The sequence below is a fragment of the Leopardus geoffroyi genome, chromosome D3, assembly GCF_018350155.1.
Source record: "Leopardus geoffroyi isolate Oge1 chromosome D3, O.geoffroyi_Oge1_pat1.0, whole genome shotgun sequence".
Classification (NCBI taxonomy): domain Eukaryota; kingdom Metazoa; phylum Chordata; class Mammalia; order Carnivora; family Felidae; genus Leopardus; species Leopardus geoffroyi.
The window spans coordinates 1,049,282-1,062,226 of NC_059339.1; the positions used below are offsets into that span (position 1 = coordinate 1,049,282).

At 60.5% G+C, this 12,945-nt stretch overlaps 1 protein-coding gene across 1 annotated transcript in view; it reads right to left on the reverse strand.

The window, feature by feature from the left end:
• The window catches only part of EP400 (E1A binding protein p400), a 99,013-nt gene that overhangs the window by 50,345 nt on the left and 35,723 nt on the right, over positions 1–12,945 (reverse strand). The window contains 12 exon segments of the mRNA XM_045457784.1: positions 54–240; positions 2,302–2,438; positions 2,524–2,698; positions 2,952–3,121; positions 3,957–4,093; positions 6,480–6,657; positions 6,899–7,083; positions 8,097–8,204; positions 10,527–10,616; positions 11,336–11,393; positions 11,763–11,812; positions 12,518–12,596. Coding sequence (XP_045313740.1) covers positions 54–240; positions 2,302–2,438; positions 2,524–2,698; positions 2,952–3,121; positions 3,957–4,093; positions 6,480–6,657; positions 6,899–7,083; positions 8,097–8,204; positions 10,527–10,616; positions 11,336–11,393; positions 11,763–11,812; positions 12,518–12,596 — 1,554 coding nt within the window.

Genomic DNA, 12,945 nt, shown 5'->3' on the forward strand with positions numbered 1-12,945 from the left:
AGCCCCAGTGCTGCGCACAGGGCGCCTGCTGCGGGTGTCGAGCGGACACAGACCTTCCGGGAGTCTCCGTCGAGTGCCTGGAGAACGAGGGAGGCGGAGCGGTACCGCAAGGGCCCCGCCGTGTAGGACGACTCCGGGAGCCGCGGCTCCACCAGCCCCGGGTGGTTGCAGATACGCTGCAGCCTCAGCAGGATGCTCAGCACATCCACGAAGTGCCCGCTCTTCAGCGCCTCCTGTGTCCTGCTCTCGGGAAGAAACACCAGCACGGGCATTAGTGTGGGCGCCATGGACACTGCTGACCGCAGGAGCACAGCCGGCACGTCCTCGCCAGGTCTGGGTGAGCAGTCCCCCCGGAACACTCACGTCCCAACTGTCCTCCAGGCAGTCAGGACTCTCAGAGCCACTCACCGTTCCCTTGAAACCAGCCGGGAGGCAGAGCGCCAGGAGGGAGGGTTGAATGGGCACACAGCTGTCCCAGCCACCCCTCCCAGGGGAGAATGACACTCTAAATGGGCAGCGGTTGATGTGTTTCTGCCCCCACAGTCACGAGTGCCGTAAAGCAAGGGCAGGCACCAGGGCGAGAGCACCCGACCCGGGGGAGGAAGGGCCCCCCAGGTGGGACAGCAGCCCTGGCCCTGCAGCCATGAAGGCAGACACACAGGCCAACCGCAGGCCAGGCCAGGCCCATGTGGGAAACACAGTGGCTGGAGACCCCCAGGGTGAGGAAGAGGGCGCGGTGTCCCCAGGAGGTGTGGGAAGGAGCCGTGGAGACCGAATGGAGGGCAGGCTGGTCCTCAGAGACCCGGGAGCAGAGGCAACAAGACAGAGGACAAGAAGTGGCAGGGAGGATGCCAGACTTCCAGATGGGCATCGGGGTGATGGGCTACTGCGTCCGAGGACAGGGAAGTCTAGACAAAAGGTGCTCTGGGGACGCCCTCACGAGACCGGGCGCTCAAGGATATATCCCTCAAGGGATAACCGAAGCGGCCGCGGGAGAACGTGGCCAGCTGGCGGGCTGTGCTGGAAGTCAGCAGAACCCCACACGAGCCGCTCTCGGCCACAAAGAAACGGGCCCCAGCAAAGCGGCCGGGCAGGGACAGGGACAGGTACACGGTCTGCAAGCCGGGCTCCGGAGAGCAGAGTCTGGAGAGGGGGAGGAGAACGTGTAAGGCGCCCCCTGTCTACACGAGGGCCGGTACGAGGGACGTATCTCAGAAGAAAATGCCGAAGCACAAGCGAGGCCCAGGACCCCGGAAATAAAGCCCTGGAGCGGAAGAGGCTCACACGGGCAGGTGTGCAGGGCCCCCAGGAAAGAGGGGGAGACGAGGTCTGCCGAGGGGAGGGCGCACCGGAAGACGGCAAGAACTGAGACCCGGCCTGCCGCCGAGTGACCAGAGCAAAGCTCAGAGCCCGCTCGAGGACCCCAGACCGTCGCGTCAACGTGCAACGAGGCACGTCCGTCATCGGGAGCTAAAGTGGGGTTGGCCACAGGTGTGCTCGACGCCTCCCGTGTGACTGGACAGATTCAGGGAAGAAGAGGTCCACGGACACGAAGAGGAAGAGTCACTTCCCACTGCTCTACGAGGAGCAGGAGCCACGCCACAGCCCAGGTCTGCAGTCGCCATCCTCCCACGTCCGCAGGCAGGACCGGCGCCACCCCCGCCAAGGCGAGCCCAGCACGCCCACGGCCCAGACGTCCTGAGGGCACCGTCTGCTGCCGGTGAAGGAATGCCAGGGGAGCCCCACAGAGAAGGACGGGTCTCCCCCCGCGGGCGTGACAGCGCCCTCCATGGACCCCGCTCTCCGTAACCCGAAGTCACACCCGAGAGAGGAGCTGCCGGACGCGAAAGAAGGTGGCCGGTCCCCGGGGCACGGCCGGGGCAGGAGGACTCTGCGGCTCCTCCTCTCCCCTGCAGCATCACCGATGCCACCCGTCAGGGACTAAGACCTTGTCCCGGGGCGCAAGAACGCATGCTTACGTTCCGGCCTCGGGTTTTTCCAGAACCAGCCCGGGAGAACAAGCTGCACGCAGACGCCATCCTGAAGACTCTGCTGGCGAGGACGTGGCGCGCACAACGGTCTCACGGGGACACCGTGCCCCGCTGGGCCCCCTGAGCCCCACCGAGACCCGCATGCGCAGCCTCAGGGCGGCACCCCGGTCACCACCTGTCCCCTCGGGCCGTCACAGACCGAGCCGCCCAGTCGGAGCGCGCGTGCCTCGCCGGCCTCTGCCGTGAGCCCGGGGAGCAGGGAGGGCACGGGGTGCAGGCCGCGCGCCCTCTCGGCCGGGGGCCCGCTCACCCGGGCTGTAGGATCACGTCCTCGTACAGGGCCTTCTGCCGGCTCGACAGCCGGCACTTGAGCACGTGCTCGTACTTCCTCGTCAGCTGCTTCTCCACGTCCCTCTTCGTCCTCCTCAGGATGAAGGGCTGGGTCACCTGGACGAGACACGAGAGCACGCTGCGTCGTCTCCCTCCCGTCGTCTCCCTCGCCGCCCTCCCCCCCCCGGCCCACGGCGCCCACCCGGTGCAGGCGGATGACCACTTTGTGGTAGTAGTCCTGGTTCTCCTCGCTCGGGGCCTTGAGCGGCGGGTGCAGGTAGGGCCTGGAGACGCCGGGGATGAGGAAGTGCACCATGGTCCACAGCTCCAGGAAGGTGTTGTGCGGCGGCGCGTCCATCAGGAGCAGGCGCTGCTGGCTGCGAGCACAGGCCACGGCTGAGCCCTCGCCGCCCCCGAGGACGCGAGAGGAAAGGCAGGGCGGGGTCACGGAGTCCGGGTAAGTGCGCGCCCCGGGGACGGACCGGACGACACGAGCGCCTCGGGACCCGCGGCCCCACACGCCCATCAGGGCGAAGGGAACCCCCGTGCAGCTGACCGCACCCGCCGGCCTGCTTCGCGTCACGGGCACGGCGACCAGAACCCTGGGGCGGGAGCGGGGGCGGGTCCCACCTCTTCAGGGTGAACACGGCCTCCCAGTGCCTCTCAGTCATGCCCTTGACGCGCTGCATCTCGTCGATGACCAGGCACCTCCACCGCACCCGCGTGAAGGACGCGTAGCCCCTGAAGAAGTGCTTGTAGGGCGCGACGCACACGTTGAAGCTGTTGGGCTCCGTCCACTCCTGTGGCACAAGAACCCGGCCGCGAGCACGCCTCCCCTGCGGGAAGACGGCCCGCACGGCGCCTCCCGTGCCGCCGCCCCATCCCGCCACCCCGCTCCTCCGGACCGCCGGCCGCTACGGCACACGGCACACGGCACAGGTCCTCCCGGGCTCTTCCTCTGGGAGCGACCGTACTGCAGACACAACCCGAGAAGCTGCTCTGAGGCGTTAACAACCGGTCCCGGAAGACGGGTCACCACGGAGAACCATGGAGGGAAACCAGCTGTTCCATCATCCGTGGGGACACCGCACGGAAAATGTCACGGGCCGTCCGCATGTCCGCACCGCAACTGACTGCGTCACAGGCTTTTCAAAAATGAGCTAACGACCAGCGACGGTACGTGAATACATCCCAGAATACTCACTCTTCCAGTAACTACTACTCAACGTCATGGTCTGACAACGAGGCAGCGTGTCAGCTTCAGTGAGAGTGCCGTCTAGTACACTTTCACTCAGGATCCGGTGCCAGACGGCACAGGGCAGGTGTCCCGGCAGCTGGCCCGCGTTGTCGGCAGAGCCCGGTGAGCATTTACCACACGCGCATCAGGGCGTGCGTGGCACAAGTTCTCGCTGGGCTTACGCTGCTCAGGGGCGTGCAGGCAGCAGGGAAGGGACGGCCCCCGATTCCGGGCACGAGGGTGCCCGTTCGCCCGGGGGCTTTCCTCACGGGGCATCTGTGCGTTTAGGGGGCTCCAAATCAGGAATCGCCAGAAGGCTCGCCTGACACCCCAAAATCTGCCTTCCGCACAGACGGAGACCCTCCTGTGCGACGTACTCCACGCATCCACCCACCTACCTGTCTCTTTGCTCTCAGCTCTCGGTGGCTGCCCACGTACAAGAGGGTTTTGAGCCCGGGACACCAGCGCTTCAGCTCGAGCTCCCACTTGAGGATGCTACAGCCCCTCACGACCACGAGATGAGGGCCCCAATTGCCTATGTGAGAGAGGAGAGACAGAACCTTCGTCTGTAACAGAAAGCCTCACCCTTTTTTTGTAACAGAAAGCAGGCACCCGGCGCCGTGCCGAGCACGGAAGCACGGCAGGCACGCGCACAAAGTGCCCGGGCATGACGCACAGGCGTCCCCCCCCCCCGCTCAGCCAGTGCCCCTGGACTGGGGAGACTCGACAGGGAGCTGCCGAAGGAGGACCGGGTAGAGTGAGCGCACTGCGGGCGCAGGGCAGAGCTCTCCTGTACGGGGACCCTGCTCAGGACACGAGAGGCGTGTGCGGACCCGGCCCGGCTACTGGACTGCCCCAAACCCTCCGCTTCCGCTCGGTCCTCCGAATAACGTTTTCAAGTATTAGAATAACACGTACGTGACAAACGCCAACTTCCGTGCTACAAACGAAACACAAACCAGGTCAGAAGGCGGAAACAGAAGACTCGAGAAAACGGCATGCAGCGCGCATGTCTGCAACCGGTGCTCGCCCCGTGCACAGTGTCCCCTCCGGTTCCGAGAAGATCCGCCCAAGAGGAAGGTGAATGAGAATGCAAACGACCGCTTCGCGAAGAAATCACAGAAGTGGATAAAAGCTCTGCGCCAGGCGCGCTCCAGGAGGAGAGACGCACGTCAACCCCGGGTGCCCTTCCCCACCGCGAGAACCAAGAGCTTTTAAGAGACCCGCATTCAGAATACAGTTGCACTTCTGGTTTTCTGCAGGCGCCCAGGGCGGGCGCTCACTGCAGCTCACTGCTGCCCTTCCCGCACAGCCCAGCGCCCGCAGCAGCACAGGCGCCACGCGAACGCCGAGCGTGCAAAGGACTGACTGATCCGTTCGTTCGTTCAGCCGATGGAACAAAAGCCCGTTTTTGGAAGCGCTGTCTGCTTCCAATTTCTTACTATTACAAACATGGTAACCAACACCCCTTTCACCTCAACGCCCAGAGAGCGAGGCCAGGTGGCGTGCTGAGGGGGAAGCGGGCTATCAGAACCTGAGAGCTGGAGACTCTGGAGCTGGGGCAAAATCCAGAACCGATTAATGCGAGAAAGGAAGGAGCCCTGACGTCGATCCGTTTGTATTTAAAACCTGACTGAGCTGGATCAATCTTTCCAAACACAGGGCAAAGAACAGGCGTGTACTAGTGGTGGTGAGGGGAGTGCACCACAAGCAGGCAGACGGGGCGGGGGGACCACCCCGAGTGGAGGGAACAAGCCCTGTCCACACCCGCATCCCCCCAGGTCTCCATGCGCCCCACGGCAGGACGCCACCTCCCTAATTTAATGAGCCTCCTCCTGGCTTCCAAAGGTCCGTGAAGAGGAAGAGAACATGTCTGCTCCGCTATCCAGGAGCCCCGTTTAGTCTGGAATCAGAACATTTCCTTTCCAAGAGAAACACTACAGCCGACCCGGGAACAACATGAGTGTGAACTGAGCGTGAACCACACAGGTTCACATACTCACACACGGATCTTTCTCAACACACATGATACTTTGTTTCCTCTTCCTGATGATGTCCTTGACGTTTTCTTTCCTCTAGCTCACTTTATCATTAATAACACGCTGCGTAACATATGCACAAAATAAGCGTTGGTCGTCTGTTCGTAGGTTCAGCCCCCGATCAACGGTTAACTATATCCTCAGTGAAGTTTTAGGGAAGTCAAAGTTACACACGGGTTTTTGTCTGCATGGGGGGGGGTTAGTGCCCGTGACCACCACGCTGTTTGTCCCAGACTCACTTGTATGTAAGCCCCTGTCCTATGTTAAAGACACCAGGCACGTGCCCTTCTACAGCCCCCTCAAAGGCACAGAGCTGGGGACAAGAAAGCTCCTGACCCACAGGCCAGGTGGAGAGTAGTGAGTGGGGGCCGGCCCCTGAACGTGCTGCTACAGAGGCCGCGGGGCCTGACTGGTGACGTCTGAGTCCAAAGAGTCAGGCGTGAGGAAGCGGCCGGGGTCTCCGCCGTGGTCCGGCCCCCGAACCCTCACCAGGCCCGTGAGCCGCTCCCTGAGGAACTCAGGCAGGGGAGCAGAGGCACTGCCAGGCAGCAGGCCCAGTCGGGAGGCAGGGGTGCAGGCACCGCAGCCCAGGGAAGGCACGGGTCCCGACTGGCGGGGGACACAGGGGTCACCCGGTCCAGTGGGTCGTCACCGTGTCAGATTTTGAGGTACAGTGAGTTGCTCAATCTAGCGCGGACCGCAAACGAGTTTTCTGCTTGTTCAGACGACGCGTATTTCTGAGCCCTGGTCTCTTGGGTCCTGGACCGGAGCGCAAGGCAGTGGAGCAGGGGAAGACAGGCCACACTCCCCACCCTCCAGCCCGACGCACTGCCCACCGTCGGTCTTAGCGAATACACGGTCCTCAAAACAACAAAATCTTACCTTCGTTGCAAGCCAGGTGGGCAAAAAAAGCAATGATCTGCACAGTTTTACCAAGCCCGGCTTCGTCTGCCAATATACCATTGAGGCTCTTCCGGTAGAGCTTGGCCAGCCAGTCCAGGCCGATCTTCTGGTAATCTCTGAGCACGCCATACAACAGAGATGGGGCGTTCAACTTCACCTGCAGCAACACACAGGCCAAATACTCCTCAAACTACCCGTTAGACACTTTTCTCCGCAGTGAAGTCAAATCAGTCGTTCGGTGGGCCTACAGGAGGACCACAGAGGAGACCTAGGGAAGCAAGAGCAGTGTTCGCTCTGCCTGACAGCCAACCTCTGCATCTGGAACAGTTACAGGGAAGTCGCGGCCTTTTCTCGGCCTCACCAAGACACCGCCCCCGGGGGGCAGCTCGGTGCCTCACCGTGGGGCTGACCCGGGCACTGCCCTTGGGCAGGACAGCTTCGGCCACAGCGGTCACCTCCGCGATGTCCTTTGTGTGAGGGTTCCCGATAGTCATTCTCTCCGCAGCCTTAAACTGGTCCATGATGAACAGCGAGTCGATGAGAACCACGTCCTTCCGGCTCTCAGCCGGGCAGTCTTCCACATCTGTGAACAGAAAAACGGGTCTGTAGCCGCTGCGAGAGTTTTATGATGGAAAGAATAAAAAGGGAACGAGCTGACAGAATCCAAATACTTCAAATGCAGTAGATGTTTTGTCTTCGATCCGTTCTACTACCTAACAACACCGACCAAATACGTGGGTAGAAATTCCTAGGACGCTACCAGCTGTAGAACCACTCTGGAAAGCTGTTGCGTGAAAACGGAGAATGAAGGTCTCTGTAGCGACTAGGAGGTGGCGTCACCAGATTTACAGGTATCTAAGGGCTTAGTGATCATCCCCCACCACCAAGAAAGGGAAACTCAGCAAGCAAGGAGGCCACCAGCCCTCCCTCTGGTCCTGCCCACCCCTAGCCTCTCTGCTCACGGGAATCCGTATCTGTGGATCAGAGCAAGTAGAATGAAAATAAGACAAAGTAGGCTTTTTTTTGGTGCAGCCTGTGTGTTTGTTCGGAATGTCTAATAAAACTGAAAAAAAGTCAAAACTAGCGTAGCCTGAATATATATGATGAATTCTAAGCCTATAAAACAATGACTTTTACAAATCTGAGAAAAATATTTCTATGCTGTTCACAACTCGATCGGGTATTCTGAAATCTTACCAAGTTAATAAATAAAAACAGTGGGGCTTGGGTGGCTCAGTCAGTTAAGCGGCTGACTCTTGATTTCTGCATAGGTCACGATCTCACAGGTGGTGGGATCGAGCCCCATGTAGGGCTCTATGCTGACAGTGCAGAGCCTGCTAGGGATTCTCTCTCCCTCTCTCTCTGCTCCTCCCCAGCCTGCACGCGCTCGCTCGCTCTCTCTCTCTCTCAAGATAAATAAGCTAAATACAGCATAAAGTTTAACAAAACCACATCAACAGAAAATTATACGTCAAACACACTTGCAACTTTTTCTTCCATCAGAGTAAAAGAAAACGAAGGCAACTCAAACCCCTACGTGTTTTGGCTTTTGCTTTAAGGCTCAGTTTTTCAGTTTTTTAAAGGTTGAACACAGACCTTCTTCTTCACTCGCCTCCTCACTGTCAGGCTTCGGCTGCGGCCACTGGAAACTGGGCAGGAAAGCTCCTTCGTACAACTTCATCAAATCGATTAAGGGCAATTCGGCTGGAAAGGATTGCGGGGAGAAGAGGGGTTAGTTTACATCAGGGGTGACAGGCAGTTGGGAAGAAGATGCAGAGGGAGGGCCGCGGCAAAGGGGAAAGGGCCTTCTTCACAGGTTCTCCGCTTCTTGGCTTTACCTCCTTGGAAAAAAATACATACTTTCTAAAGACACATTGATGTTTTCCAAAGAGTAACTGTTGCCCATTACTGACACGAGCTCTAAGACACTTTTCTTTATAAAAATGAGAATCTTTGAAATGAGACTAAGAAACTCAACTTTTATTCATAAAAAAATTTTTAAATTTCTAAAATAATACATACTAGAACCTATAAACTAGTAAGTGTAACTATAAAAACACAATTGATAGAAAAAAACTGGCGATACATAAAAATATGAAACATCAAATAAAAGTCAAACAAAAATAGAGCAAAAACCGTTTTGAATAGCAGGTACAACAGCGGTGATACCTTCTGCAGGAAGAGCTCACCCTAACGGACCCCACCCCCCACCCCTGCCAGGTCCCGTGACCCACCCACGCTGGCAGAGGCGCCACGGTGCGGCACCAACACGGACTCCGAGCTATAGGTGACACCGAGCTCAGAAAGCCACGGCAGCAAGGATGCGGGAAGGGAACCGGGGAGACGCGAGAAGAGCCAGAGCGCCTGACTGCGCGGTGGAGCGAGGCGCTGCCACTTAGGACCGCGAGTGAGCCAGGGCGCCCGGCACCAGCCCCCCCGACTCTGTGTGCCACTGCAGGAGGAGAAAAGACGGGGCGGAGACTCCCCAGGAAGAGTGGTCGCACCGCGGCGGGGAAGGGAACGCGCCATGGAGCGATCGTGAGCCGGGCGGAGCCGCTGCACGTCACATCCTGTCACGCGGCCGCGGCTCTCCCAACGCCAACAAACGCATTCCTCGCTGCAACTTCAAAAAAGGTTAAGACGCCTAGAAATAAATCTAACAAAAAACACGCAATCGTAAAACGTGCCCGGCAGCTCCTGACCGAGACCTGTGTGATCGGGGACGCGCCACAATCAGAGGTTAGAAACGCTCAACTTGGTAAGGATGCAGTTCTCCGCCATCACCCGCCGGCTCAACTACGTTCGTATCAAAATTCCCAACCAATTTTCCTCTGAAGCCTGATGAGCCAATCAGAGGCGTACCCTAAATCAGCCGGAGACAGCCGAGGCTGCCCTGAGAAGGATGCGGGGAGGGAGCCAGGTGGCTCTCAGAGTGGGCACGGAGCCGGGGGGCGACGGGGGCCAGTTTTCACGGGGGGTACGGGGTGGGGGGGGCAGGGGAGCTGGTTCTCAGAGGGAGCACAGGGCCGGGGCAGGGGAGTGGGCTGAGCAGACTGGGACAACCGGCTAGCAAGGACCCGCTTGGCAAAGGGCGCCAGGACAGCTGTGATCTGTTTTGGGATTTAAAAAAAAAAAAAAAAAAAAAATCGCAGTCTTCACACAACAGACAGATGCTATTCTTGACGGTTCAAAGACATCAACACGTAACTAAAATCAGAACCTTGTAGACAAACAGGGAGACGTCCTCGTGATCCTGAGGCTAAAACAGGGTTTTTGAAAGCAGATAAATTCAAGTGCGCCAAGATTTAGAATGCCTGTTCTTCAGAAGGTCCCATGAGGAGAATGAAGACACACGAGCCAGGAGGTGCCCACGGCACAGTAACCACGAAGGACGCACGTGTGCCATAAACAAACACCACCCACAAGATGACAGAGAAAGGAAGCCCAAAACCAAAACGGAAAAGAGGAGCCCACCGGCTCGGCAGAAGCACCCCGGCGGGACAGCGTCCGGCGCCCTGACATGAGGGGCTTGGAAGGAACCCGCAGCCCAAGCCCGGCCGGCCTTGCACGGCGGACCGTGGTGCGCACCGGCCAACCCGCCTCCCGTGCGTGGGCATGGGCCACGGGGGCGCTCCCGCAGCGCGCGGAGGCAGAACGGGGGACAAGCGGAACGCCCGGCAGCACGCAGCAGGGAGTCAGTGACATGTTCGCGCCCGGGGCCGTGGCTCGGCAGGGAGAGCCCGTGAGGCGTAAGCGGCACACGAGCACCGGACAGGCCCGGGAACGGAGGAGCTGGGCGAAGAAGCGACAGGCCCGGCGCGCGATGCCATTTACGCACGGTCCCGCAAGCGAGCCGGGCGGCGTGTGCAGACGGCAGGGGCGAGCGGGGCCGAGGCTGCCCGGCGGGACCCCCACGCCGGCACACAGCGTGCTTCCCGGCGGGTCGCTGGTCTCACACGATTTTACACGCACTTCCGTGCATTTTCCGGCGCCCTGAGCGCCCCCAGCACCACGCTCAAGGCCTACCTTCTTTGGCCAAATTGGACAGCTCCGCCTGGTGGTCCACGGCCCCCTCGTTGGCTTCTTCCTCTTCTATGGTCTCCTCCTCGTCCTCCACTGAAACGGCCCCCACCAGGTGTCAGGGAAACAGACCTCCTGGCGTCTTCCCACCTGCTCACGAGACGCTACCAGGCTCCGCCACCGTCTCGCCCAGCCAGCAGAGAGCTGGGCCTTTCCACCCCTCGAGGTAGGCGAGCGAGCGCAGGCTTCCTCAGTGAGCAGGAACCCAGGGACCGCACTTCACCTCCCTCCTCGGGCTGCGAAACACAGCCCGGTTCATTACACGACAGACCTCCCCAGCGGCACACGGAGCGACGTCACACTTTTCGTCTGTCGGCTGACCCCGCCGCAGAACCCACCAGCCTGCTGCTCGGGGTCGCTCTGCGTTTGTCATCGCCCGTTTCAGACGACAGTCAGCCACTGCCCAGCCTGCTGTTCCGTGAACCCCGCAACTCACCCCCAACAGAGGCAGGCTCTGGGTGGCTGCGGGCCCACCCGCCACCCGCACACGAGCCCCCCTGGGGCCTTGTCACTGGCCGACGCTTTCTCTCCACCAGCTTCCGCCCTTCCCAGCTGGCTCCTCCGCGCAAACGAACTATCCACAAAAGGTCCTGCACTCTGCCTCCTCCACCGTCCCCTCCCCCACCCTCCAAGGCGCCTGGTCCTGTGACACAAGTCACTGGGCCACCGGGCACCCTGACTACACTGAGGATGCCCCTGGCCTGCAGTCTGAGGGCTCGTCACACAGACGGCGAAGAGAGTACCGGGGAACAGACCTTCGTCATCGGTCAGGGATGTGCTAGCTTTTCTTTTCCTTCCAGACAGTGCTGACTCCTGAAACACAGAATAAAATTCACAAAGAATAGGACACCGAAGCAGAAACGTCCATTTCGCGTGCTCCCGGGAAGGCCCTGGTGAGCCCAGGACAAGCAGTCTGGGCACAGGAAAGGCGCTGGGCAGCAGGTAGGTGACACTAACCCCACAGTCCCACCTGCGTCTTCCCATGTCCCCAGATCAACACCCCATGGGAGCCTAACAAGGAGAAGAACCATTTATCTTCCCCAAAGTGAACCGACTCTGAACAGAAGGGCACGCTACGCAGGCGTCCACGTTTCTCCAGACAAGAGGAGGAACCCCAGGCACCACGTCTCACGCGCACGGCTTCCACACTCTCACCCCGTACAGCAGCCCTCCTCAACTTACCAGGAAAGCTTCTGGCAAAACATCAAGCCCCTTAGGTCTCGACTCTTTTCCTAGAGACAGGGAACATGAGTCGCTCTCACTGACACTGCCTGTGCAGGCTGCACCCTGTTGCCACCTCCCCACGGGAGGAAGACAGCAGGAGTGAGTTCCGCTCCTTGCTTCTGGGAGCCAGCCCGCACCCCTGTACCTACAAAGTGCGCTGGCCGCTCTCCGGACGTCTCTGATCTGGAGAGGGACAGGGAGGCTAGGTGGCAAAGCCTGTCTTCTGTGATTTCTACAATCTTAACGGCCGTAGGACTGAGCAGAGGCCACCGCTCTGCCTCGACTTCCTCATCAACAGGAGGAGGGCCGTCACGCCACCCGTGCCACCCTGCCCCCCAGGGCAGCCGCATCTGCCAGTGCCCGATGACAGGGCAGCCGCTTCTGAGCGCCGCGGAGACCCCCCAGCAGCCACAGCGTGGCCCCACCGGGGGCGAGTGCCTTGGAGAACTCAGCCCAGTGTCCGGGCCTAGCCCCAGGTGACTGGCTCAGACCCTCAATCCCGAGAGCACCCCAAAAGCGGACCAGCCCGGGGGTGCCTCAGAGCGTTGAGCTAAGCTGCAGAGCGGCCACGCAGGCAGACGTGTAGTGTCGGGCTGAGCAGATGCTCAGACCAATGTGCAAGCGCCCTGGGTGCCGCCACGTCGGCCAGCAGCGGGCCGGCGGGGTCCCAGCGCGGCGCCGGGAACGGTGAAGACTTTTAAAGAGAGTCCTACCTCTCCTGGGAACCTTCTGCAAATTTAAGGCCTTCTTCCTTCTCTCCTCCAATTCCACTCGCAGTTTTACCTCCACGACCTAGGCACAAAGAGCGGGACACAGACGGCACTGAGGGGGCTTCTGGAGGTCCTGCCACAGCGTCTGACAGCACAGCCGTCCCAACCTCCCCCCGAGGCACTTGACGACCGAGCTCTCGGCGCAGCGCTGCGGGCGCTCTGCAGCCGCCCACTGCCCGCGTCCCACCAGGTGGCGAGAGCCCCGCTGCCCGCGACGGGAAGCGAGGCGGAGCCGTCTCCCGGGACAGCGCCCACGCTAATGGACGCGCCGGCAGCGCCGCAGAGCCCCTCGGAGCCCCGCGAAGCACACGGCACCCACGGCGGCAGACGAGGGCCCGTGCGCTCACGCTCACGGCCAACCACGCCGCGGG